Source organism: Nomascus leucogenys, chromosome 12 (assembly GCF_006542625.1).
Source record: "Nomascus leucogenys isolate Asia chromosome 12, Asia_NLE_v1, whole genome shotgun sequence".
NCBI classification, from domain to species: domain Eukaryota; kingdom Metazoa; phylum Chordata; class Mammalia; order Primates; family Hylobatidae; genus Nomascus; species Nomascus leucogenys.
In genome coordinates, this window is record NC_044392.1 from 44782918 (window position 1) to 44809962 (window position 27045).

The 27045-nt window shown below is 54.5% G+C and overlaps 1 protein-coding gene across 18 annotated transcripts in view; it reads left to right on the plus strand.

The window, feature by feature from the left end:
* C12H1orf61 (chromosome 12 C1orf61 homolog) overlaps positions 1 to 11022 on the plus strand; it is a 32360-nt gene extending 21338 nt beyond the window's left edge. For 4 of the 18 annotated variants that reach the window (XR_004032632.1, XM_030824197.1, XM_030824199.1 and 1 more), the window contains 5 exons: positions 218 to 317; positions 1790 to 1874; positions 7341 to 7474; positions 8120 to 8237; positions 10677 to 11022. Coding sequence is in view for 14 of the 18 variants with exons in the window: in XM_030824197.1 (XP_030680057.1) it covers positions 218 to 317; positions 1790 to 1874; positions 7341 to 7452 (297 nt within the window). In the remaining 4 variants the exon portion in view is untranslated. The other 14 variants (XR_004032631.1, XM_030824200.1, XM_003259463.3 and 11 more) reach the window with 8 other exon arrangements.
* The last annotated feature ends 16023 nt before the right edge of the window (positions 11023 to 27045 follow it).

The following is a 27045-nucleotide window of genomic DNA, read 5'->3' on the forward strand; positions in this document are numbered from 1 at the left end:
CCATCTCCATGTGGATGTCCAAATAGGATCTAGAGGAAGACTGAGCTAAATTATCAGAGATTCAATGACTTTTGTGCTTTTCCTTCCTCAAAGTAATATTGGTGATTTGGAGGTCTTCAGAGAGGAGAAACTTTCAGAGAGGAGAAACTTTTTTCAGGTATCATCTTTCCCTTTTCTTACTGTTTCCAAATGTTTTTGCTTCTTCTCTTCCCTTTAGCTTCTCACCTGGGGCGGGTGGGTGCTGCACCACCCTCCCACCCTCCTTCCTCCGTGTGGACGACAGAGCCACATCCAGCACCACGGACAGCTCCTGGGCGGTGAGTGAAATGGCTGTGCTGACCCCCTTTGAGAGAGTTAGGAGGGACCCTCCTGTCTGTACAGTCAGCTCTCAAAGACTCTAAATTTTTGCATCTGTCGGAATTGTTTGCAGTCAGCTTTGGAGTCTCAGGGAGAGGCAAAGGCTGAGGGAAGTTGGCATTCCTGTCTCCAGGCAATTGGGTTTGTCTTCATGTTGGGGAGTCTGAATGAGAAGGGCTGCTCCAGTAGTAGGAAGAATGAAGGTTATATTTCTTTTTTTTTTTTTTTTTTTTTTGAGACGGAGTCTTGCTCTGTCCCCCAGGCTGGAGTGCAGTGGTGCGATCTCGGCTCACTGCAAGCTCCGCCTCCCGGGTTCACGCCATTCTCCTGCCTCAGCCTCCCGAGTAGCTGGGACTACAGGCGCCTGCCAACACGCCTGGCTAATTTTTTGTATTTTTAGTAGAGACGGGGTTTCACCGTGTTAGCCAGGGTGGTCTCGATCTCCTGACCTCGTGATCCGCCCACCTCGGCCTCCCAAAGTGCTGGGATTACAGGCTTGAGCCACCGCGCCCGGCCAAAGGTTATATTTCAAGAATGATTTAACCTAGGTCATGTAAGATACGGAGGGTATAGATCAGGTAGAGCTGAAATGAGCCTTAGATATCATCATTCCTATATTCCTCATTTTACACATCCCATGGGAGTAGAAGAGGTGTGATCAGGTTGCCCAGCTGGTTAGCGGAAATGCCAAGATCCAGGCTCCTGAATTTCAGCCTGGCCCTTTCTATCTGTCTGATACCTCCTTTAGGAGTCTCTCTGCCTGGGTTGGTTGGAGCGGGCCTGCTGCTGGTTGGGGGAGTTTGCAGGTTGCCCCTATGCAAAAAAGGACAGGATGCATGACTGGGCATGTGAGGTGTTCAGGAAAGCCAGGAAAAGGTGGAACAGACTGCTACCTCTGTCTGAAGTGGTTTGGAGGGAAGGCCTCAGGGACAAGGCATACCTAGCAGTAGCTGGCAAGCCCATGGGAGAAAAGGCAAGGGGGCAACCATCTGCCAGGGCACAGAGGCCAGTGGATGGCCACAAGGAGTCTCCAGAGGCCAATGGGAGTCATGCAAACTGGAACGGGGCCTGGGAAAGGCCCTTCTGTGTGCCCAGGCCTGCTTCCCCAACACCGTGAGCCTAGAAACAAAGGGGCCATTCTCTCTAGGATTTGATGCTGCCATCTCCGGCTGGCAGTGCCAGGTGGTGGGGGCATCGGGGGTGTCAATCCATTATCCCCCCCAACTCCTAGGTCCTCTGAGGCTGGATGTTGGGGAGGTGGGTGTTCTATGCTATGTTGCCATGGCAACCGCCCCCCCCCCCAAAGTACAAAGAGAGACAGCTTTCACCCCCACCCCCAGGAAGAACCTGGGTCTGGCTGGGAATCTTCCCTTGAGAATCCTCCTTTCTGATGCACAAGCCATGGCATGCATAAGCGTCACCCTCTTTTCAGCATTGGAAGCTGAGGGTTCTGACAGCAGCAGGCCACATAGGCAAGGAAGCTGGTGCATGCAGTGTCTCTGGGCAAGGTTATGCAAGTGAGTACCAGCCCCTTATATTTAACCCCCTCTCTTCCCAAGCTCGCCTGCCCCTCATCTACCACAGCCAAGGACACCCCAGGCCTTCTCAGCTGAAGCGATGGGGCCTTGACCTTCTACTCTTTCCCAGAAGTGAGGGACACCCAGCTACCTCCAGCAAACCTCCAGGCTGTGGGAACAGAGAAGAGGAGGGGGCCATTCCTGCCACCCTCCATCTGCACCCTCCGCCATTACTCATTAGGCATTCTGCCCCCTCCTTCCGCTCGTTAAGCCTGATTTGCATACATTTGCATAATATAGTTCATTTGCATTCCAGGAGGCTCATGGTAGAAGCCAGGAAAAAAGGGGAGGGGGGCTGGAGAAGAGAAAAAGGGGGAGAGATTTTGTTTTCATCAAAGTGTTGGGGGAGGGACTAGGGGGAGGTGGCAGGAAGAGGACAGAAATAAAAACTTACACTACTTTCTTTCTTCCTTTCTGCCCTCCCTCCCTGAGCTGGACTCAAATGCCAAAGAGAGATGCCAAGGGGCCAGCTTTTCTGTCCTTTTTTGTCTTGCTTCCTCCGGCCTTGGCTCCCCAGCCTGGCCCCCCACCTTGTTGGGCTGAGGCTTCAGAAAGAAAGAGGCAGGGGTAGGAGGCAAGGCTGTGGGAACGGAAGCGGAGGGTGAGGGAGGCCGCCATCTTAGGTAACTGGCGCCTGTAAGATGGCTGCCCGACTAGGTGTGCACTGAAAGCCTCCCCTGTTTAGTGAACATGGAAGAGACTGAGGCCATAAGAAGGACTTCCTGGCTGACCAGAAATACTGTTGAATCTTCCTGTTAATAGAATTAGGAAGTGAGGATGGAGAGAGAAGGAAGGAGGGAGAAACCAGGAATGGCGGCCCCCAGATGAGATGTAAGGTTGAGCACAGGAGCACGGGTGGTAGAGAGGCCTCAGCACTGGGCTTAGTTCCCAGACTACTTAGAGGACTGTGGGTAATAAGAAAAGTACTGGAGAAATCAGAATGGGGGAATATCAGCATGAGGAGAGAGAGAGTAAGATGTGGCCAGGCAGTATCATCTGCTAGTTTGAGGGTCTTTCTGGGGCCTGTGAAAGGTGACTGTGTACTTGAGGTGATGCTCCACCTTCTCTCCTCAGCCCAGCACTCTGGTTTCCATCTTTGTAACTCTGGTAAAACTGCACCCTCTCAGAGGCCACTCACAGCCTCCTCAACAAAGACCACTGGCCCTTCCCAAGCCCAGTCCTCTTTAACCTGTATGGAAAATTTTATGCAATTTTCTCAGTCTTTTCCTTTGGCCTTCTGTTCTTCTGTTACAACCATGATCACCTGTTCTTGGTTCCATTCATTCAGTCCTCCGGATGGACCAGTTCCTTAACTAGAAGTGGTCCCCAGGTTCTGCTGGTAGCTTGTTTTCTCTTCCTTCTCACTCTTCTCACTCCACTTTTATCACTTCAGCCATCACCTGAAGTTATAAATTCTCCCTCGTTTTGTTTTTCTTTTCTTTTCTTTTCTTCTTTCTCTCTCTCTTTCTTTCTCTCTCTCTTTCTTTCTCTCTCTCTTTCTTCTTTCTTTCTTTTTTTTTTTTTTTTTTGACAGAGTCTTGCTCTGTCACCCAGGCTGGAGCGCAACGGCGCAATCTCAGCTCACTGCAACCTCTGCTGCCCGGGTTCAAGTGATTCTTCTGCCTCAGCCTCCTGAGTAGCTGGGACTACAGGCACCTGCCACCACGCCCAGCTAATTTTTTGTATTTTTAGTAGAGATGGGGTTTCACAGTGTTAGCCAGGATGGTCTCAATCTCTTGACCTTGTGATCCACCCGCCTCGGCCTCCCAAAGTACTGGGATTACAGGCGTGAGCCACCGTGCCAGGCCTAGTCTTGACCTCTTTTAAACTCCAAATTTGCACCCCCAACTGCCAACTACCACCTGTGGTCCTGCCGTTTGTCCCCAGATCAGGGATTGGAACGGTACATCTGCTTGGCCAGGCCTGGATCACATGCCTAGGCTCTAGCTGCAAGGAGATCCCAGAAAGTACCTGTGTTTTTAGCTTCTGTAGTGGCATAGAAGTACAACCTCCCACCAAAACCCAGGAGGTGGTCCAGTCCCCAGGCAGTTCGGATGCTCCCTCCGCATTGTGTTTCTGCTGCCTTACCTCTATCCGTGGCCTCATTAAACTCCTAGGTCCCCAGGTTCAATGCCTGAACATTTTCCTGGACTTGCCCCCACATCCAAATCAGCCACATCAAAACCCATCACTTCTTCCTGTGTAGCACCTCTCTCATCCATTCCCTTCCCTCCGGTACCCCTGCCTCCATGTCAGCGCATTCATTCAGCAGGCACTGAGGGTCTCCTGTGTGCCAGGAGCTATGCTCAAGGGAAGCATGGAATACAACGCTGCTCTGAGGATCTGGCAGTCTACTAGGTGAGGCAGACACATGAATGATTAGAAGACAGTCTGGAAAGCATTGTCCTGCAGAGCTGCACAAAGTGCTGTGGAGGCATAGGGAAGGGAGCAGGGGGCCACCTCGGAGAGCTCAGGAAGGCTTCCTGGAGGACACCAAGAGATAAGCCATACAAGATAAACAGGCATTTGGCAGTCTACAGAGTCTGGGGAGGTGGGTGGTGGACAGTCCACAGCACTCGAGAAGGCAAGGAGGTAAGGAAGAGCAGGGTATGTCTGGGGACTAGCATGGCCATCGCAGGGAGCCTGCTGGGAGGAGAAGGGAAACAGAGGTAGGAGTTTCCCTGTAAAGCGCCTTATGTGCTATACCAGGGAGACTGGGGCAGTTAGCTGACAGCCTCAGAGGTGCCAGGTGTAGGGCATGGCTGGAAAGCAACACATAACCACTCCTAGGAGGGATGGGGACTCCTGCATCTGGCTGTCCACTAAGCCCAGCCAGACGTTTAACGCGCTCTCAGCTAGTTCCAAACAAATGAAGGACATATGAAAGACCCGGAAGCCACTTGAGGAAGGGATGTCTCTACCACCCACCTTCAGAATCCCTCCTTCCCCCGTGACATGGGGGGGCAGCAAGCTTATGGGAGCTTTCTGGGGAGAGATGTGGAGAAGCAGAAGTTGGTGTCCCTCAGCACAATGAGCACCCTGAGGTCAGGGCAGGGGGATGGGCTGCTGGGGGTTGGGGGACAGGAATACTAGCTCTGACTTTGTGGGGCAACAAGCTAGTCTCTGAGCTCTCTTATGAAAAAAAAAAAGGAACGGAGGGAGGGAGGGCCGGCTGGGCGCAGTGGCCCAAGCCTGTAATCTCAGCACTTTGGGAGGCCAAGGCAGGTGGATCACCTGAGGTCAGGAGTTCGAGACCAGCCTGGCCAGCATGGTGAAACCCTGTCTCTACTAAAAACACAAAAAATAGCCAGGCATGGTGGCCCATGCTTGTAATCCCAGCTATTCAGGAGGCTGAGGCAGGAGAATCACTTGAACCTAGGAGGCAGAGGTTGCAGTGAGCTGAAATCAGGCCACTGCCCTCCAGTCTGGGCAGCAGAGCAAGACTCTGTCTCAAAAAATAAAAGGAAGACAGAAAAAGAAAAAAGAAAGGTTCAGTGGTCAGGGCTGTGTGACTCAGGGGGCTAGAGCAAAGCAGCAAAGAAGGGGCTCAGTCCTGGAACCCTCCTGAGGGAGGGAGTTGGGGGTGAGGTAGTAGCCAGGGCCAAGGCTCTGAGGGAATTCTTCCTCAAGAAAGGGGATGAGAGGCTGGAGAGGCAGATGGGAAGATGGTGAGGCTGCTGATGGCTGCTGGGCGGAATGTAAGTGGGGGTGCCCACCACCGCCCATCCCCCAGGCCCGGCCTGTGCACAAAGACTTCTCTGTGAGTGGCCATGGAAGTGGCCCTGTCAGGTGAGGGGGCTTAGCTCCCAGGGAGTGGGGTGGAATGGGGCCGGAGGAAGGGAGGGCTGAGAGGTGGCCTCAGGCTTTAACCAGGTCTGGGCAGGAAGGAGAGAGAAGCTGAAACCAGGCCAGGGTCTCACGGTGAGGCCGTTCATGGTCTGGTCCAGCTGTCCCCATGATGGGCTCCTCTCCATCATCCAACCAGGGCCCCAGGGCCCCAGCACCAAGGCCCTGACCTGCCCCTGACTTCTCCCCATGTCTTCCCGGCTATAACTCCTGATCCTGCCAGCCCTCTCCAGCCTTCCCTCCCCTGCTCATACATGCTATCTCCTGACACTCTTGGGACTGACCCCACTCTTGGGACTGACCCTGCTTGAGCTTCTCTCATCTTCCCAGCATGGGGTCTCCTTCCAGGGAGGGCTGTGTTGAGACAGTAGAGAGACAAAATTAACCAGAACGAAAAAGGAGTCCCAAGGCCACCCCAGTCCCCACACCCACTCTTGCCTTCCCCAGGAGAGGCTCCTCTCCTGGCCTGGCCTCAGTGTCACTTACTGCTAATCAGCAATGTGTAGAGACCTTTCTCCCATCCCCCCACTTCCAAGCCCTTGTTGGGCACACTGCACACTGGCTTTTTTTTTTTTTTTTTTTTGGAGATGTAGTCTTGCTCTGTCACCCAGGCTGGAGTGCAGTGGCGCGATCTCAGCTCACTGCAATCTCTACCTCCCAGGTTCAAGAGATTCTCCTGCCTCAGCCTCCAGAGTAGCTGGAATTACAGGTGCCTGCCACCATGCCCGGCTAATTTTTGTAATTTTAGTAGAGACAGGGTTTTGCCATGTTGGTCAGGCTGGTCTCGAACTCCTGACCTCAAGTGATCTGCCCACCTTGGCCTCCCAAAGTGCTGGGATTACGGGTGTGAGCCACTGTGCGTGGACTGCACTGGCCCCTCTAGTGAATATTTGGGTTCAGCGTGCATGAAGCAGCAGAATGCTGGTGGACACCACCTCAGCTTGCAGGCTGCTCCGGGTTTGATAGTCAGTGGGGCTTTGTCCACAGGAAGGACAGCGAAAGAAGGAACTTTTGGTTTTTGACTCTGGAATTAGATGGGCTGGTCAGGATACAAATTCTGGCTTCCCCCACTTACTAGCTGGGTGACCTTAGGCAAGTCCCTTCATGTCCTTGGACCCTAACTGCCTTCCTTGGTTATCCTGAAGACCAAATGGGGTGATGGGAATGAGTGTTTTCTAAGGCTGTGTGCAGACGTTTAGTGTTAAATGCTAAGTGCAAAGGGACATAGTTATGGGGCCACTGAGGTAGGTGGGGGCAATCAAGGAGGCCTCCTGGGTTGTGAGGGCCGTGGATCACCGGGTGCAGTCCACAATGGAGGCCTGACTGAGAAATGGGGCTGGGCTCCATGGCTGGGGCTTTCGTGATCTGAAGGAGGTGAGCATCTTGCTGAGGCTGTTTCGAGAGGGACCCGTTGTTAACAATTAGGTGGTGAACTCCACGACGGCAGCTTCTTTTATCCACTGGCCAGGTGCGAATGCTGCCCAGCATACCAGGAGGAGGGGACAGGTAGGGTGCAGCTCTGCCACATTGCCCCTAACCTGCCCTGCTCCCTCCCTGCAGCCTTCATCTCCTCGTCCTCCAGGCAGCACAAGCCATTGTGGAATCTCCACCAGGTGTACAGAACGGTGCCTCTGCGTCCTGCCGCTCAGGACCTCTCAAGTCCCTGATGTGATGGCTCCTCAGCATCATCAGGAGTGAGCGTAATTCAGACCTATTTAGATCCGTCAGCCCACGGGCCAGGGGGACCTTGAGCAGGACAGTCTTTTGTCTCCAAGCAGTCATTCCTTGTTATACAAGCAAGAGTCAGGAGGAGGAATGGTTTTGGCATCATCCCCCACAGACAGCAATGGGGCCTTTAGGCCTGGAAGGAAGGACCAGGCTGAGGCTGGCATATGGAGGTTGAGCCCTGGGCACGGGGCATCAGCTTCACCCGGCTGGGGATGCCTTCTGCTGGGTTTGTCCATCTGGCACCAGCTGGCTTCCCAGCACCGCCCCCACAACCAACCAGACTCCTTCTTCTGCTGTTGCCATGACAATTGGCTGCCATATTGTACCTCAGAGCACTAGCTCCTATCTGGATTTTCCCGTGGGGTTCCTAGAGGGTGGGAGATGGGTCTCCAGGGATTTATCCCTTTCTCCTGATATCTATCCAATAAAAATTCATAATAACATATGATTTTTTAAAATACCTAAGTGGAGGATTACTATGTGTCAGGCTGTGTGCCAGACACTCTCTGCATGTTATTTAATGTGGCTAAAAAAGAATTAATGAGATAGAATTAAAGAGGTTCCCATCCAGTTTCCTGCTACTACGACAGACTTTTCCTCTCTCCAACCAGGAAATTCCATGATCTTGCTTATTCCTGTCTTGGGAAGTCCTTCTCCATGTCTAACCAAGATCTATGTGGCTATAGCACCAGCTCTTTGGCTCTTGGCTTGGCATGGCTGAGTTGAGAGGTAAGGAAGGAATGCCACCTAGCTTTAGTGACTTCATAAAGGTTCCTGGACTCCAACTATTAGAATAGGAAAACTGAGACTTGCCTAGCTTGGTGAGAGGTCTGAGAGCCCCTTAAAGACTTGGGAGCCCCCACCCAAACCTTTTGTTTACAGAAGAGGAGTAAATGCCACAGAATGCTTTGAAATTCCCCCTCTGTGCCCCATCAGCACCCCAGAAAGAGGAGCCGGAGACCAGGGAATAGTGATAGTGACCTTTGGAAGCCAGTCTCCCAGCTCCTGCCTTGGGGGGAACGTTCCAACAGGGTCTCAGAGACATCCTGGGATAATGAGGGTCCCCTCCTTCTGGAGCCCAACTGGAAGGCAGAGAATGGTCACTTTGACCTCGAGGGGCATCTATAAGGGGCACTAAGCAGAGGCCAGATTTGCTGAGGAAATCCTGAATGAGGAGCAGGTAGAGAGAAAAAGGAGGCCATTCTCAACTGAGGAAGGGTGGGCTGGGAGGGAAGGGCCAGAGATAATTTATGATATCATTGCTCCCCCGCCCCACTTACCGTTGCTAGGAGAGCCTGGCTCTGGGGCTGGGAGGGTGTAACAGGCAGGAGGCTGTTCCATCTGCACTCCTCCTCCCCCACCTAGGGGAGGGCATCGCATGGAGCTGCATCCACCACCCCTTCCCAGGCCCTGACAGACACCAGTCTCTTCTGTCGTTCCCCCAAATCTAGACACTCAAGGGACAGCAGGACTCCCAGGTGGGCTGAGGATCTAGAGCAAGGAATGGGCAAGAGAGTATGGAAGGAGACACACTGGCAGACTTAGAGGGGCACTGAGGAACAGCCAGCCCACCTCGAGACCTGGGAGCCAGCCTGGGTCAGGAAGAGGGCCAGAGGGGGTCAGGGAAATAGGCCTGGCAGAGCCCAGGTTTGAAGAAGACAGAGTCCTTACATTTGAGGAGCTCCTGATATGATGGGCAAGGCAGACCTCTAATCCCCACTCCTCCATACTCTCAAGATCCAGGTTGGAGAGCTGGCAAAGGTAGGGGGAGGAGGAGCTGGGGAAGGGAGGAGGGAGGTGAGCTGGGAGAGGCTGAAGAGAGTCTAGGAATAAGAAAGGCCACACTGGTTGGAGTGGAGCTGGGCCATGCAGGGCCATGGCTGAGATCCCCTCCTCTTTCTGAAACTCTCTTCTCAGATCTTAAGGCTCTTGGAGAAGTCAAGGGAGGTGAACTTTGGGGGTTTCCAAAGCTGCTGGCTCCCAACCCTGGATGGGACAGGAAAGGAAGGCTGTGCCCACAGCTGTGCCTGACACCTGATTCCTGTGCAGCCCCTACTGGGTTTATTTGCCTTTCCTGGACATAGCTTCCCCACCCCAGGAAGGAAGGAGCTGACCCTGATTTGTGCCCATTTGGTTGTGCAAGCCCTTTCGTAGCCATTATCTCAGCTAATCTTCCCAACAGCCCTGAAAACCGGGTGATATTGTCCCCGCTTTATGAAGGAGGAATCAAAGCCTCAGGAAGGCTAAGACACTTTCCCAGAGTCACAGGACTGGTAAGTTGGGCTGGGCTTCAAGTGGGGCTTCGTAGACCCCAAAGCATATGTCCCCTTCCTCCCCTGTGCTGACTTCTGAAACACAAATGGAGGGACTGAGAGAAGAGAGGACCAGATAGGCAGGTGGAATTCTTGGCATGTTCTCCAGTGTAGGGGTAAAGTCTGAGGGATGATAAATATCTTGCAGGTTGAAGACAGGATTGGGGAAGAGGCCATGGGAGCTGTGGAAGTGACCAAAAGTCTTCCAGGCTGGTCCTTAGCCCAAGTGCATCCTGCTCCCTGCCTTCCTGAAGCAAGTCCCCTGGGCTCCCTGCCTAATCTCTCCCGTTCTTGGGATCTGAGTTTACAACTTAAGCATTTCTCTCACCCCCCACTGCCCTGGATGAAGCACCTGGAAGAGGTGGAAGAGGTGCCTAGACTCAAGCCACTGTCATGGCAGATCCCTTTGTGATGACCCCTTCCCTAGCTCCTCACCTTGCCTGATGGAAGTGAGCTCCTTCCAAGACCACTGGAAGTTTGTCCTCTGCCTCCTCCTGAAGTCTGCATCCGAAGTGTATTTTTTGGCTGGGCGTGGTGTCTCACGCCTGTAATTCCAACACTCTGGGAGGCCAAGGCAGGTGGGTCACTTGAGGTCAGTAGTTCGAGACCAGCCTGGCCAACATGGCGAAACCCCGTGTCTTCTAAAAATACAAAATTTAGCCGGGTATGATGGTGTGCGCCCGTAATCCCAGCTACTCAGAGGCTGAGGTATGAGAATTGCTTGAACTTAGGAGGCAGGGGTTGCAGTGAGCCGAGGTCATGCCACTGCACTCCAGCCTGGGTGACAGAGTGAGATTCCATCTCAAAAAAAAAAAAAAAAGTATTTTTATTTACGCTTGACAATTTTTCTTTTCAGACCAAAAAGAAGAATGTACTTCATCCGGTTGGGCTGGATTCCCTCTGATAAGCCTTCCCAGTTGACTGAAAGATGAGGCTAGGCTCTAGCAAGTTGAAGTGGAACAAGCTCCTTCAAGAAGCTTTGAGCAGAATGAAGTGGGAAGAACCCAGCTTCCAGCCCAGGAAGCCCACTGTACCTGGAGCCATCTGGGATAAGACTTTGACCCATGACTCCCATATCCACAACCTGTCCATCCTGGCCCATCCCACTTTATCCTGTATTATTTGAGCTGGGATTCCCACATCCTCTGAGATGGAAGTCCCATCTCAAGTCTTCAATAAAGACTCTTGGATATTGAATCACATTAATAGTGGTAGTGGATATACCTGGACAGGGTTGGAAGGGGAGGGTCTGCAAGAGAGGGGGCAATACTGGGCTCCCTCCAACAGAGATCTGTGATACAGAAGCCAACTTTGCAACAGAAGCAAGGGAGCCTCTAATACCAGAACTCCTACCTGGTAGGGGGTGGGGCGGTGAGTGAACATCTTGGCTGCTTCCACCACCCTCAGCCACCCCAGCCGCCCTCAGCCACGCCCTGAGCCACCCCAAGGCCGGAACTCCATTCATGATCCGGTCAGCCCCAAGTCCAAGTCATGGGCTAATGCTTCCATCCAAGGAAGCACCTAGGTGCCCTACTAGGGACCAACAGAATGGGAGAGGGTGGTGACGCTCCCCTAGAGTGCCTGTGTAGGAGGTCACTGGGTAGCCTTCTGTCTCCTCCACAAAAGGACTCTCATAAATGTCCCCCTGAGTTTGAACAGACCACGTAGAGGGAGCACCCCTGCACCAAAGGGTCTTCCATTCCTGCTTCTTCTCTGTCCACCCTCAGGGAAAGAATATGATTATTAAGAGGGATTCAGGCTGAGCGCGGTGGCTCACGCCTGGAATCCCAGCACTTTGGGAGGCCAAGGTGGGCGGATTACAAGGTCAGGAGATGGAGACCATCCTGGCTAATACGGTGAAACCCCGTCTCTACTAAAAATACAAAAAATTAGCCGGGTGTGGTGGCACGCGCCTGTAGTCCCAGCTACTCAGGAGGCTGAGACAGGAGAATTGCTTGAACCCGAGAGGCGGAGGTTGCAGCGAGCCGAGATCGCGCCACTACACTCCAGCCTGGTGACAGAGTGAGACTCCGTCTCAAAAAAAAAAAAGGGATTCAGATTAGACAGCAGGTAGGACTTCCCAACAATAACAAGGCCTGAGGGGGAACTTGAGGGTGCAGGAAAGCCATAGCAAAAAACTAGGACTGTGCTCTTGACCCCATTTTCTCCATAACACATCTGTATCCAACATGCTCCCCAAGAAGATAGGCCCCTTCTCATCTCTAGAAAGCCTTGCTGGATGATGTTAGCAGAGCCCAGACTAGCAGCACCATTTAAGCTCTCCTTCACCTTCCAGAAAGTCCTTCCTCCCTTCCATAATCCCTCCATGGAACTAAACTTTGAATCCTGGAAATTTTCTAAATGAAAAAGCTTAAGATAACACACATGACACAATTCTAACAGCACAAAAGGGAAATTACATCTCCTTCCTACCCCTGTCCTCAGCCACCCACCTCCTCTCCCAAGAGGCAACAACTGGTACCTGTGTCCTCCCCGGGTTACTCCATAGACATCCAAGCACAGGTGTATAAATTCCTCCTTTCCATTTAACACTGACTGCAGCCTTTTCAGCTCTTCTAGACCAAGACTCTTAGCCCGAGGTCAATCTGGACCTCGGGGGATGCTTGCAAATACTAAAATTGCATGCAGAATGTTGGCCAGGCGCCTGGGCACTATTTGCAGGAGGAGGGCTCACGTAATGAGCCACCTGGTCTAGCTCAGTTCCTCATTTTGTAGAGGAAACTGAGGCCAGAGAGGAGAAGGGCTATGTCCAGGGTCCTCAGCATGGTGGGGGCCCATCAGGAGAAGAATCCCAGGCTCCCCCTGACCTGCATGTCCAGGAGCCCCAAAACTGGGACTTGGAGGGCTGACTGAGACCGAGGATGCTGCTGGGAGGAGGAGGCAGTTTCCTTTGCATCACAGTCTGGCGTATCTAAGGGGCTAGCTCAGTCTCACCACGTCTGGGCGCTCATCAGTGCTTCTGAGGTTCCAGCCTTCATTTTGGGGCCCTCCCACTCCTAGCCTTGCCAGGACCCACTGGGGCCCTGGGGAGGTGGGGTGAATGGAGGCAAGATCTGGCTTGGGGTCGATCGGTATGGAAGAAGCTTCCCAGGTCTGCCCACTCCTCTCCCGCTTTTGTTTGTACCCCACAACCTGAGCATCAGTCTTCGTGGTCCCCTTACCATGGTGTTGGGGGGCCTGGGCAGGGAGAGGCAGCTGGCCACTGTGGCCAGCCCTCTGCCTCCTCTCCTGGCCTCTGGCTTGGAGGGGAGGCTCCCGGCGGGAGAGCTGAGGCAGGAAGGAGGAGGTGGGTGGAAAGGACTCCTCTGAGCACAGGAAAGAAAAGCAAGCAGGAGAGGGCCCCAGAGGGTGGGCTGCCTTTTGGAAACAGAATGACCCAGACCCAGACAGGGGCAGAAGGGGCGGGGAAGGGCCCCTCCCTGGACAGAGATGTCAGGACTGGGGTGGGAGGACCCAGGCAGGACACTTTGGAATGTGCTCTCAGAGTCCCACTGAGCATATGCAGATGAGGCCTGTCTGTATGCAAATGAGCCCGTCTGTATGCAGATGAGGAGAGAGGGCATTCTCTTCTCAGGGTTACCATAGAGCCCACCTCCTCCCCTTCCCTCTGGGCTCCAGCTGCAGGGCAGCCTGGGAAGAGTCCAGGCCCAGGGAGAGGCAACCTGCAATAGAAGGTTAGACTTCAGGAAGGACTTACCAAAAAAAATGGCTAGTTCTGGGAAAGGAACTGGAGGTGAAATAGGGAATATAGAGAGGCTGCTGAGAGGGCCAGGTAAAAAAGATAGGGGTGCACAATGAAAGGACATTTCAGCCACAGGAAAACACAGGCAAACTCACAGAAAGCTTTGAGAGGGAGGCTGGGGAAGAGGAGAAAAGGAGCCACCACTGAGCAGCCAGTCCCTGCTGAGTCCCACACAGAACACCTTCCACTCAGTCTCACTGGATCCCGGTGATAACCCTGTGAGGCCTTTTGCAGAAGAGGCCTAGAGAAGCGGAAAGACTCACCCACATCACATGGTTTGCAAGTGGCACCGCTCTGGCCTGTCCGACTTTATGGCAGGCAGCCACAGCTTAGACCCTTCCCACTGCTTCCTGGCAGACACTGAACAGCTCTTCCTACCTGAGGGGAGAGGAGGGGCACTAGGGGTTGGAGAGCTGTGCCTGGAGCTGGGGCCTGATATATCCTGAGGGGAGGTCCAGTTGGGTCTCAGCCAAGGTAGGGCCTGCAGAGGGTTGAGAATTGCCAACGCAGTTCCAGGGGAGGCTACTGGGGGAACTTGGGTGGGCCGCAACCAAGAGGGGACCATCATGGCTGGGAAAGATGCCAGGGATGATCCAGTGGGGGAAACCGAGACCCAGAGAGGTTAAAACAGTTGCCTCCTCACTCAGCGGATCCAAGTAGAAGCTGGGCCTAAACTCTGGCTCCTGGGTCCCCAGCCCCTTTCTAGGAGTGCAGAGGCCAGGAGTGGAGGGGTCTCTGAGAATAGCCTCTCCTCTTCCTCCAGTGGACCCTGGCCCCCCACATCCAGTCGTGCAGCCAAGGCCTTTGTGGAGAAGCTGTGGGGAAGAGAGGCCCCTTGTTGGCCCATTCATCGTGCCGGAGGCTCGGCTGATGCCAGCCCCTGGCACCGGCTGGGCTCTCCTTCCTGGGGGTGCCAGCCAGCCCCCACCCACTGCCACAGCCCACTCCCCAGCTCTGTAGTTTCCTGGAGCCTCGGGGCTTGGCCGTGGTCCCGGCTGAAGGATGGTGGGGAGCCCCAGCCCCCGCGACCCCCGCACCTCGCCTTTCACACGCTGGCACCATAGCCGTGGGAACGCTGGACGGCAGCTGGGCACCGGTGCCCGGCTCTGCCCACCCCCAGCCCGGCCAACCTCAGATAGGGGGAGAGGAACAGGCTGCCCCCAAGAAAAGCCCCTCCAGGATGGGGCCCTAGAAATACTTAGCACTAATTATGAATCTGGGGACAAACAAGGCATTTGCAAGTCAATTAGTGACAGAACTTTCCCAGGAAAGAGGTTCATCCAGGCTCAGCTTCAGACAGGGCCACATGCTGGGTCACCTTGTCCCTCCTCCTGCCTCTGCCCTGCTCGAAGCTCCAGGGATACAGACCGACCCGATGTTCTGCCAGCCCCTATGTGGCTGAGGGTGCCAGGGTCCTGAGTGGGCCTGGGGGGGTGGGAGGGAAAGGCTGAGCTCTACTGAGGTCAGCTGGAGGTCAAAATAGGGCTGTCACCAGGAGACATTCTGCCAGGGCTCTGGCCTCAATTCCACCTGTGACAGAACCTGGCGGCTCCTGGAAGGAGATGCCAAAGAGGCCACTGACCCAGACAGGGTGGCCCGAGAAGGCTGACAGGGAAATAGAAGTCATTGTAAAAGGGCCAGTGGGAGATGCTTCCCAGAGAACACAAAGAAACCAGGACAAGAGGAGACCAAGGGAGAAGACAAAGGGTCTGCAGGCATCGCAGCAATTGTCCCCAAGCCAGGAGGCACACTGTGGGGATTTCAGCTCTGCCTGCAGGGGAGCCTCCAGGTGGACCAGCACGGATATCTGAGGCCACTGCCCACGGAGAAAGAGACAGAGCAACAGATCTTGCTCCTCCCGGGACTGAGAGGTTTAGCTGGGAAAGGGGCTCTCTACCAAGAGAACCCCTTAATTGGGGAAAGAGAGAGAAGGAAAGGGGCTGTGCAGGGCAAAAGCCCTAGAGCCAGCCCCACCATCTGAGGGAGATTAAGGGATTATAATTAAAAGGTGTTTGCGGGGCTCCAAGCAGGTGGTTTGGGGCCGGTGCTAATGATCTAATTGCTGCTTCACCAGGGCTTCAGCCAGGGTCTGGCTGCTGGGCCCTGTAATGAGTCAGGCGTTTTTTTAAGGGAGGTGGAAGAGGAGAGGCGGAGCTGAAGGGCCAGGAGGGGAAGTCTTTTTCTCCACTTTGAGCCCTCAGTGCACATGCTCACATGCTCTGGCCAGTCCTTCCCTTAATGGCCTCCCTGGAAAACCAAGATGAAGCCTGCAGCCTAACGGAGTCGTGGGAGGCCTGGAGAAGACTTCTGGGAGCTGGGCGTGAACAAAGAGGATGCTCAGATCCCCACAGAGAGAGGACACTGAGACACGGAATGGTTACGGGAAAGAGAGGTATCCTTGGAATAATTATAACAGATGTTGGAAGTAAATGCTCGGTGCCGCAAAGTGAAAATAGCACTCAGGCAAAAGTTTTCTCAACCAGGCCATTTACTTCTATAGCAGGGTGTGTCTAGTGGATGGAGCAATGGTGAGAGCACACCAGACAAGGGAGGAGAAGGGGGTCTTATCCCTAATGCAGCTAGGCCCTACTGCTATGCCTTTTCCCTATTGGCTAGGGTTGGACCGCATAGTCTAAGCTAATTCCAATTGGCTATTTTAAAGAGAGCGAGGGTAGGAGCCGGAGTGGTGGGGTGAGTAGTTTTGGCGGGAAGGACAGTTACAGAGCAGGTGACTAAGGATGACTAAGGACAGAGCAGGTGACTAAGGATGACTAAGGACAAAGCAGGTTACTAAGGACAGAGCAGGTGATAGAGGCTAGGAGGGAGTTGTTTACTGAGACTAGGGGCAAGGAGACATAAAGAATGAGGAAGTTAAACTTTAAAATGGAGAACAAGGCCGGGTGCTGTGGCTCACGCCTGTAATCCCAGCACTTTGGGAGGCTGAGGCGGGCGGATCACCAGGTCAGGAGATCGAGACCATCCTGGCTAACATGGTGAAAACCTGTCTCTACTAAAAATACAAAAAATTAGCCAGGCGTGGTGGCAGGCGCCTGTAGTCCCAGCTACTCGGGAGGCTGAGGCAGGAGAATGGCGTGAACCCGGGAGGCGGAGCTTGCAGTGAGCCGAGATCGCGCCACTGCACTCCAGCCTGGGCAACAGAGCAAGACTCCGTCTCAAAAATAAATAAATAAATATAAATAAATAAAATGGAGAACAAAGAACAGGGGAGCTGAACATACTGATACATTGGTTCTTTGGAGAGGGACTCAGAACTCATTGTACGTAACAATTTTCTCCCTCTTGAATTTTAAAGGAAGTTAACAAGCTAAAACCTTTGAAGAGGAATTTATTATATCCCACACAGAGTACATCTGAAAGTGTAGTCTGTGTCAGGCACTGTACTGAGCACTTGACAAACTGACTTAACCCTCACAACTACACAGTAAAGACTGAGAAGGGCTGGGCGCAGTGGCTCATGCCTATAATTCCAGCATTTTGGGAGGCTGAGGCGGGAGGATCACCTGAGGTCAGGAGTTCGAGACCAGCCTGGCTAACATGGTGAAACCCTGTCTCTACTGAAAATACAAAAATTAGCCAGGCATGGTGGCAGGCGCCTGTAATCCCAGCTACTCGGGAGGCTGAGGCAGGAGAATTGCTTGAACCCAGGAGGCAGAGGTTGCAGTGAGCCAAGATCACACCTTTGCCCTCCAGCCTGGGGGACAGGAGTGAGACTCCATCTCAAAAAAAAAAAAAAAAAAAAAAAAGACTGAGGAGGAGACACACTCTCCCACCTAAGTAGATGTCAAGGGTCCCAAAGACCAGGGGTGGCCCTTTTCGGGCCCTTCCTTCTTCCTGGGATGGGTCAGATGGTCAAACCCTCTCTAGCCTCTGAGAGTCTACAGGCTGGAGGTCAAGAGTATGCAGCTTTGTAGCCCAAAGACCTCCAGCTATGGGAGTCCAGCCTCACCCAGTTTGTGCAGGCTGCTCTCTTGCCTCTCATGCAAAAAGCAGACTGTGGGCCCAGGCGTGGTGGCTCACGCCTGTAATCTCAGCACTTTGAAAAGCTGAGGCAGGCAGATCACTGGGGCCCAGGAGTTCAAGACCAGCCTGGAAAACATGGCGAAACCGTATCTCTACAAAAAAAAGTTTAAAAAATTAGCCAGGCATGGGCCAGGCACGGTGGCTCACGCCTGTAATCCCAGCACTTTGGGAGGCTGAGGGGGGCGGATCACAAGGTCAGGAGACCTGTGATGTTAGACCAGCCATGTGCCTGGCTAACATGGTGAAACCCCGTCTGTGCTAAAAATACAAAAAAATTAGCTGGCCGTGGTGGCAGGCGCCTATAGTCCCAGCTATTTGGGAGGCTGAGGCAAGAGAATGGCGTGATCCCGGGAGGCAGAGCTTGCAGTGAACCCAGATCATGCCACTGCACTCCAGCCTGGGCGATAGAGTGAGATTCCATCTCAAAAAGAAAAAAAAAAAAAGAGAAATTAGCCGGGCATGGTGGCATGGGGCTGTAATCCCAGCTGCTCAGGAGGCTGAGGTGGGAGGATCGCTTGAGCCCAGGGACAGAGGGTGCAGTGAGCTGATCTGGCCACTGCACTTCAGCCTGGACAACAGAGCAAAACTCTGTCACAATAAATAAATAAATAAATACATACATACATACAGAAAGCACCCTGTGAACCTGGATGCACAGTGGTGTCGTACCACTGAGCCTTTGCACATGCTGTTCCCTCTCCTTGGGAAGCCATCCCTTCTGCTCACTGTTACCTGTGAACTTCCACCCACATGGCGCTACTGGGGGGTCTTCCTTTCTCCTCCATCCCTGGGCTCCCCTCAGAGTTGAGGGTCAGTTATCTCTGGCAACCCAGAGCCAGGCTAAGAGGGTGCTCACTACTTATTCAGGACACAAACGAATGAATGGCCTGGTGAGGGGTGGGCATTCACCTTTATAAATGAAAGGCCTGAGACAGGGTAGCTCTGGGAGGACAACCAGTAACCAGGCATGTGGGTTGTCTCTGGGATGGGAACTGGGTAGCAGAGACCCAGCGGACAGGAAACCTCCTCAGTAGAGTATACTGTTTTGCACCTTAAAAGTTTGTTGTTGTTGTTGTTTTGAGACGGAGTCTCACTCTGTTGTCCAGGCTGGGTGCAGTGGCGTGATCTCAGCTCACTGCAAGCTCCGCTTCCCAGGTTCACACCATTCTCCTGCCTCAGCCTCCCGAGTAGCTGAGACTACAGGCACCCGCCACCACACCCGGCTAATTTTTTGTATTTTTAGTAGAGACGGGGTTTCACCGTGTTAGCCAGAATGATCTCGATCTCCTGATCTCGTGATCTGCTCGCCTCGGCCTCCCAAAGTGCTGGGATTACAGGCGTGAGCCACCACGCTCAGCTGCTGCACCTTAAAAGTTTTATTACATGTGAAGAAATTATTTATTTAGAAACAATTTTTTTTTTTTTAGGCTGGAAGGACAGTGTTTGACCCCAAAGGCCAGAGCATAAGAGAACCTCTGGCTGGGCACAGTGGCTCATGCCTGTTATCTCAACACTTTGAGAGGCTGAGGCGGGAGAATCACCTAAAGTCAGGAGTTCTAGACCAGCCTGGCCAACATGGTGAAACCTCGTCTCTACTAAAAATACAAAAATTAGCCAGGCATGGTGGCGGGCGCCTGTAATCCCAGGTACTCAGGAGGCTGAGGCAGGATCACTTGAACCTGGGAGGTGGAGGTTGCAGTGAGCCGAGACAGCACCACTGCACTCTAGCCTGGCCGACAAGAGCAAAACTCCATCTCAAAAAAAAAAAAAAAAAAAAGAGAGGAACCAGTGGCATTTCAGTCCCTTCTCTTCACCTTCCCCTCCCATCACTCTACCCCTGCCTCCTGCTGGGCCAGCTGGGCCCACTCATGGTGGCCCACATTCAGCCTCGTCCTTCAGGAGCCTCTCAGGATGACTCCCTTCCCACCTGCCATCCCCCAGTTGGCATCGTGGACAGAGCACCTGGATTCTCACTAGTTGTGTGCACATGAGCAAGTCACTGAAGCACCTGCTCATGAGGGGTGAGACAGTGATGGCCATTCCCCTACTGCAGCTGGGGGACAGGAATGAGACGTCACCTGGAGAACTGAGGGCTTCCACTTGCCCTTCCCTGCACACAGTGAAGCGGATCTCGCTGCCCCATTGCTAATCTGCAGTGTGCTCTTCCCCAGGCCACACCCCCTCTCCGAACCTCAGTTGTCCCTACTAGGACATTGTTGTGTCCCTGCCCTACCCTTGCCTGTACAGCTGAGCCGAGGAGAAAGAAACTGTAGTCTCTGTCTTAGCTTTCTCATCTGAAAAATGGGGATACAAATAGTAGCTATTTCCCAGAGCTGTCGGAGGAATTAAATGAGATAATGTATGTAAAGTGTTTGGTATAGGGGAGGACTCATAAATGGTAGCCTTTATTATAGTTATTAAATGGGAGGGGCCCTGCAAAATGTACTAGTCTGGGAAAGGGACTCCTCATTACTACTCTGGCTGGGAATAATGAGGCCTTCTGGTAATAGCCCCTCGCCCTCCCAGGCCCCTCTGACAAAAGGACGCAGCGGCTGTGGATGGGGCCGACAAAGTAAGAGTGAATGGTACATAATGGGACACTTAGGGGCTTATCCCAGGCTGGGAGTGCTGGGAAGGAACCCTCCGGCTGTGGCTCCAGGTGCTGAAGGACCCGACAGGCCCAAAACACAACTGACAGGCCGTCCCTTTCCTTGGCAACTGGGCCAAGAGCCTCTGGATGCCGCATCACCCAGACCTTGACTCACAGGATCAAAGGCATCCCAGTGCCAGGCGCTGCTCTTCTTGCTGGGGCACTGGCCAACTGGCCTGCACAAATGAACCCCAAGACCTCTGACCCCATGACCTTTAACCTAGTGTAGCCCACTGGCAAGAATCAAAACAAATGGGTAAAATACTTAAGAGTGTCAGACCGTAATAAATGATCTGGAGAAAAACAAGGAAAGGGTACAAGGCAAGGCTGGGCTGGGGATGGTGAATTGCAATTTAAAATAAGGTGCCTCCAGCCTGGCCAAAATGGTAAAACACGATGAAAATTTTTTGTAAAAATACAAAAATTAGCTGGGCGTGGTGGTGGACACCTGTAATCCCAGCTACTCGGGAGGCTGAGGCACAAGAGTCGCTTGAACCCAGGAGGCAGAGGTTGCAGTCAGCTGAGATCGCACCACTGCACTACAGCCTGGGCGACGGCGAGACTCTGCCTCAAAAATAAAATAAAATAAGGTGCTTAGGGAAAACCAGGTTTTGTTCCACTTTTTCTTGTGGAAATTTAAAAATAGATATAAACAGAATAGTATAATGAGCCCCCACCTATCCCTCGTCTAGCTTCAACATCTGCCAATCTTGTTTCATCTGCACTCCCACCTCCTTTTCCCCCACTTCTTGTGTTATTTTGAAGCAAATCCCAGACATCTCCTTCCATGAAGGATGTGATTCAGGCAAAGACCAAGGGAGGCGCAGAATCAGCCCTCGGGTTGTTTGGGAGGTGAGCATTTTGGTCAGAGGGACAGCCTGTAAAAAAGCCTTGTACCTGGTACAGTATCAGGGCTTTCAAAAAACAAACAAACAAACAAAAAAGAAGGATCCGGCTCTAATCTAATTTGCCCCTAACTGGATGTGTAACCTTAGACAAGTCTGCTAAGTGCTCAGTTTGTCATCTGTGAAATGGGGCTAATGCCCTCATCCCACAGGGAATTTGTGGGAGTGGAATGAGAATCCCCATGTTTCATAAAAGAGGACATGGCAGGGTCAAAGGTCAATGTCTGCTCCCAGGCAGATCTGGCCCCCAGAGGAACTCAGTGTCTCAGGGGAAATGAGACAAAGCCCCAGGGCACCCAACATTAGGTGGGGGTTGAGAGGGAGGCTGGGGTGGTTTCCTGGAGAAGCCACCTCTGGGCTCAGTCTGGAGGGGGCCCGAGCCCAAGCTTGGCCCTGTGTGTTGGCCTAGCCCTCGCCCCACCCCCCATAGATGGGCCACTGAATCCCAGGCTGCTGGAGACAAGAGAGGGGCTGGAGGCCTGAATGGCCAACTGTTCTCTGGGGAGGTTTGGCCCCCTTTAAAGATCCTCCTCACCACCTCCACCTCCCTCCCAGGGTGATTATCGCCAAAGAGGCCTTTCCCGGGGGACACAAAGAGACCCTCAACTCCCATCCTCAAGGCAGGATAATGGGCCATTCACACTGAGGGGACCCCAGCCCCACACCTGGCCCTCTCAGGCAGCCCCCGACCGCCTCATTGTCCCAGGCCCGCCCTGCACACGGGTGTCAGTGGCAGAGAAGCCCAAGCCCCCAGCTGGGACACTCCTGGCCCTTCCCCCACCTCTCCAGCCGCCTGGACTCTGGGCCCGATGTGGGGGAGGTGGGCCTGCCATTCATCCCACACCCGCTCACTTGGAATTTTGCTCTTCTCGAAGGTCCTTACAGAGCGATGGGAAAATCGGAGGGAATAATTAGGAAAATCATTAGCGTCTCAAGGCCCATCTGAGAGGGATTAAGGGATTAAAAGCCTTCCAACCAATCTCTCCTACTTTAAGGTTGTTGTCGGGGTTTTGTTTTCAGGACTTTTTTTCTCTTCTTATTCCCTGGGTTGGGAGAGACTAAAGTCTTGGTGGATTCTTCCTTCAAAAACTGTAGGAAAAAGTCAAGACACTGAAGTTGGGGTGGAGAAGAATGGGGGAAGCAGATGTATGGGGGAGGTTCCTTCCCAAGCTCTCCTCAGCTGCCGTGGATCACTTCTTGGGGTGTAAGTGGATGGCAGAAGGGGGTGCAGAGGCCAGGCTGGGCTAGAGGGGAAGCCTGGGCAGCAGACAGCTCCTGGAAAGGCCCCCAGGGCCCGCCCTGCCTGGCAGGCCACATCCTGCCTCCTGAGTCCCAGCTGAGAGCAGGCAGGCTCTCCTACCCTGACAGGGTCCAAGTGGGGCAAACTGGACCAGAGGGCTCCTTGCCACCCCTCCTGCTCTGGTAGCCCGAGGCTGGAGGTCAGGCAGGGGACAGCAAAGCAGGGAAGGGAGTGGAAGGAGGGTGGCCCGGAGACAGGGGCAGGAAAGGCTTCATCACCAAAGCCAGAGTGGGCTTCCACTGTCCTCAGGGACACACAGCCGCTGTCCTCCCGCACAGCACAGCCCCGTTGGTGTGAACAGTTAAACAGCTCATTACAGGCAGTGTGAGGTGGGACGCCATGTAAAGGGATGAGGGAAAGGGTGAGGGAGACATTCAGGGACAGACCTCATGCAGTCTGAGGTGATGGGGCAGTTCCCAGGAGGAGACTGCCTTTTGTTTATGACAGTACCCTCGGGCCTGGTGCATGGTGGGCGCCCAGTAACTGAGGGGAACATTCTGGTCAGAGGTGTCTTCTACCTTCTCACAGAGAGCGCCTCACTGTCTCGCTGAGATGGCCCCTAACCACGGTGAAAACCCCGCAGGAGAGGCCACACTCCACAGCCTGGTTTGCAGGGCGGCGGGCAAAGGGGGGCTCCAGAGGGCACGTGAGCTGTGGGCTGCCGGAGGGCAGGGCTGCTGGTGCAGGCGCCCACCCACGCTCTCTCCAGAGCCTTCGAACTCACCACCCGGCCCATCCCGCATGCTGGCATCAGGTGGGTTCACAGGCCTTTCACAGGCACACATCCTGGCCTCAGCCTGCCCAGTTTGGGGGCTCCCTGGAGTGCAGGTTGTCCCTCCGTTTCTCTGCAGTTTCTCTGCAAGGCTCAGTGAACCCCCCCCCCCCCCACCCCGTGGTGCCTTTGGCTCCATCCATCTTCCCCTGGCAGGGCCTGAGGTGAGTGGGCCCGGGAAAAGGAGCAGGTCCTTCCCAAGATGGAGCCGGGTGGAAGCCAGTGGCCCAGCGCTTGCCAGCGGTGCAGTGATTAGATGCCTGGGCTGCTGCCTGCTACAGCATTAATAATCACGTTTATTAATGGTCTTAATTAGCAACTGCCAACAAGAAGCCCGGTACTAATTTCACCAATAATCGAGGCTTGTGGGGTGTGGACAGGAAGGGCGGGTGAGGGGATGGATGGCTGCAGCACGGGGAATAATGCAACCGCTGTGGGCAGTGCCAGAGCCGAGGCCAGCAGGGCCAGGGGCTGGAAAGATGGGGAAGGGGACCCACCCTCCATCTCCCACCCCACATCGCCTCCCACACCAGGGTGCCTTGACTCCCCACAGTGCAGCCTCCTCAGATGCTGTTGGGACAAAATGAAGTGTGAGGAATTGCAGGGAGGAGGGGGAAACCTCTGTCTGTGTCTTCAGAGCCAGAACCCAGACAGCAGCCCATGCGATGGAGGTGAATCTATAAAAGCCCGAGTGAAATGAGCTAGAAGGGGATTGGGAACAAGCCCCACAGTGTCCTGGAGCACATTCCTTGCTCTAGAGAGACGGAGATGGATGGTGCTGAGCTGGGAAGGAGGGGATGCTGGTGTGGGGCGGGGGCAACTTCTCCAGCTGAGGGCTCTCCTGCCAAGAAGAGCAGGGTGGGAAAATCCAGACGATGCCCAGGCACAACAAAGCCCACTTCCTCTCTCAGCCTCAGAGCCAAGATGGGCCTGCTTGGTGCTTGCCTGGGGCCCCACAGACCAGCCCAGAGAGCCCTGGAAATCCAGGCAAAAGGGAAAGGGACACTTTGAGGCAGGGAGCTCTGGGGCCTGCCTAAAGCAAGAGTGACCATCTGCTAATGCCTTGGAGAGGGAGGGCAATGGAAGGGACACATGTGCTCTGGTGCTCGGGTCGGCAGAGGAGAGGGGTGGGGGATGCTGGGTCACCTTCTTTCAGAGGTGGCTTTTGAGGGCTCTGGAGGAGTTTCCATGAGGCTGTGCAGACCCAGGTCAGAATGCTGTGCAGGGATTCCAAGTTGGACCAGCAGTGCCCTGGATAGGAGAGTGGCTGGATGAGGAGTTGCAGGAGGGCCCACTACCCCAAATAGAGGTGAACAGAGCTCTGGCTGCCTCCTCGGCACCATGAAATGCCTCAGCTTCTAGGCCTGGTCCCTGCTCCCAACCTTCCTCTTATCTAATAGTCTTCCAAATACTATTCCAGAAGCCAGGCCCCACTGCCTCACCCCAGAATGGCTGGCATGCATGCTGCACCTGGATCTTTATAGAGGGCAGGGGGACAGAGGGGAAGAGCTGCATCTCAGGTGGAAGGCTGGGCCAGAGCACAAAAGAACAGGCCTCTGAGCCCAGCGGTGGGGCCCTGCTGCTCCTCTGACCTCTGGAGGACCCAGCACTCCGAACCCCGCGCAGCCTGGGAAAGGCCTGAGATCCCCCTATTGGGATTCACATCACTGCTTCAAGGGCCCAAGCACCATCTCAAAAACAGCATCTCACTTGAGTGGCAGAAGCCCTTGCTCCTGAGTCTCAGTGTGGGTTTAGAAAAGGTGAACTCAGGTCCTGTGCCTTGCAAAGACTCCAGCCCATTCACTGGAGCTCAGCCTGGAAGCGCTCAAGTCCATAGTGCCAAGTTCCCAGCCGGAACAGGCTTTGCCCTGAGCAGAGAGCTCCCCTGCCTGCTGCCCGGGTATTCTCAAGCGTTTGATTGGTGCCTTCTGTTAGATGGGTACAGTCTCCTGTGCTGGGGTAGAGGGATGCACTTCTTTTGCTTGTGGGAGGGACTTTGTGTGACAAGCCCCCACCTCTGCGTCATTGGAGAAGTTATTTTCATCCTGCCATAGCTGGCCTTTCTCCCAGTAAAAAGTTGGGGCTCCTTACCTGGTGGTGGATGGCAGAGAAAAGAAAGAAAGAAGGCCTGGACTGGGCCTTGGGGCATCTCTGCCCAGTAATCTCTTTTGCTTTGGGGACACCACAAGTATTTCTCTCAGGGCTCTGGAAAGAATTGGCCTCAGAGACACCTGTCAAAATCTTTTGGGTCAATATGATGCTTATAAATGGATGTAGTTTGCCGGAAGGGGGTTAAGAGGGAGGGAAGGTAAGAGGAGCACCAATGGTGACCAGCTTTAAACCCCAAGAGACTCAGGCTCAGACCTGTGCAGGCCCGCAAGCTAGTGATGGGGCAGCCAAGATGGAGGCCGCCATGGCCAGGTCCCAAAGTCAAGGCTCTTGGGGGAGAGGAGTAGGTATGGGTGGAGGGGACAGATGACCACCTCTCTGCGCCCCAAGGCCTAGTTCCGGTCACCCTCCGCCTTCCTCCCGGGCTGGCTGACTCCACTGGCGATCAGACGACGGCAGCACAGACAATGGCGCTCTGTCCCGGGCGCTCCAGGACAACAGCTCATCCCTATGCAGTGGCCGCCTCCCCCCACCCAGGCCCGGCCGCCAGCCCTTTTCAGGCCGTGGAAGCCCAGGCGGCGGCGAAGGGGATTCTCACAGGCCGTTGGGCATTTGCATAGCCGGCTCGCCCGCCCGGAGACATTGGCCCGCATTGTTCCTGGGCGGCGGCGGCGGCAGCAGCGGCGGCGGCGGCGGGCGCACGGGCCGGGGCGCGTGGGGCGGCGCGGCCGACCGGCTGGGAGTGGGCGGGCCAGACAAAGGAGAAGGGGCCGCAGGGCCGGAGGCGGCGGTGGGGGAGATCCCGACGGTGGGAGCGGAATATCGGGGTGAGGTGGGGGGACGCGGCAGCCGCGCTCGTCTGCCCCGGGACGGCCACCGCCCCGCACTTGGGACACCCACGCCGTGTCTAATTCCTCCCCGAGTTGGGGCCGCCGCGTCGTGATGTGAATCCCAATAGGGGAGATCTCAGGCCTTTCCCAGGCTGCGCGGGGTTCGGAGTGCCGGGTCCTCCAGAGGTCAGAGGAGCAGCTTCTATCTCCTGGCCGAGGGGGCTCTGGCCACACAAGGCAGAAGCACCTGGGGGCTCCTGGGGACCTTGAGCCTCCTATCCAGATGTCCCCGGGCAGGAAATCCTGCTGCCGTCCACACACACTTGCGCCAAGCCAGAACAGCGGCTGCTACCGGAGAACCTTCCCTCAACGCCGCTGGCCCCGGGGGCTTCCACCCTGACCCCAGCGCAGCCTGTCTCCCCGCAACAGTCTTCTCTGGGAGGCAGGCAGGGGCCGTGTCCTCGCCCATCACTGTCCCCAGAGATCAGGCATTGGGGTTGGATAGACAGAGTTCATGTGCGGGCAAGTGTCCGATTGTCCTGCACTGAGAGGAATAATGGTGCTGATCAGAGGGGCTGTCCCTAAGGGGCAGAGGCCTCATTGTCCTGAAGGGGTGAGGAAGGAGCCCCCTTGGCCCCTGTCCCTGCCACCTCCTTGACCTGCTAGTTGTCCCCCTGTTGACCCAGCCTGAATAGATGGGCCACCATGTGGGGGACAATGCTGCTGAGGCAGGGACTCCAGGGGAGGGAAGGGCTTGGTCGCATTTGAGCAGGGGCGCTAAGGGTACCTGTCTTTCCTGCCCTCTGCGCTCCCTGACTGAAATCAGTGGCGGGATAATCACCCACACCCAGACCA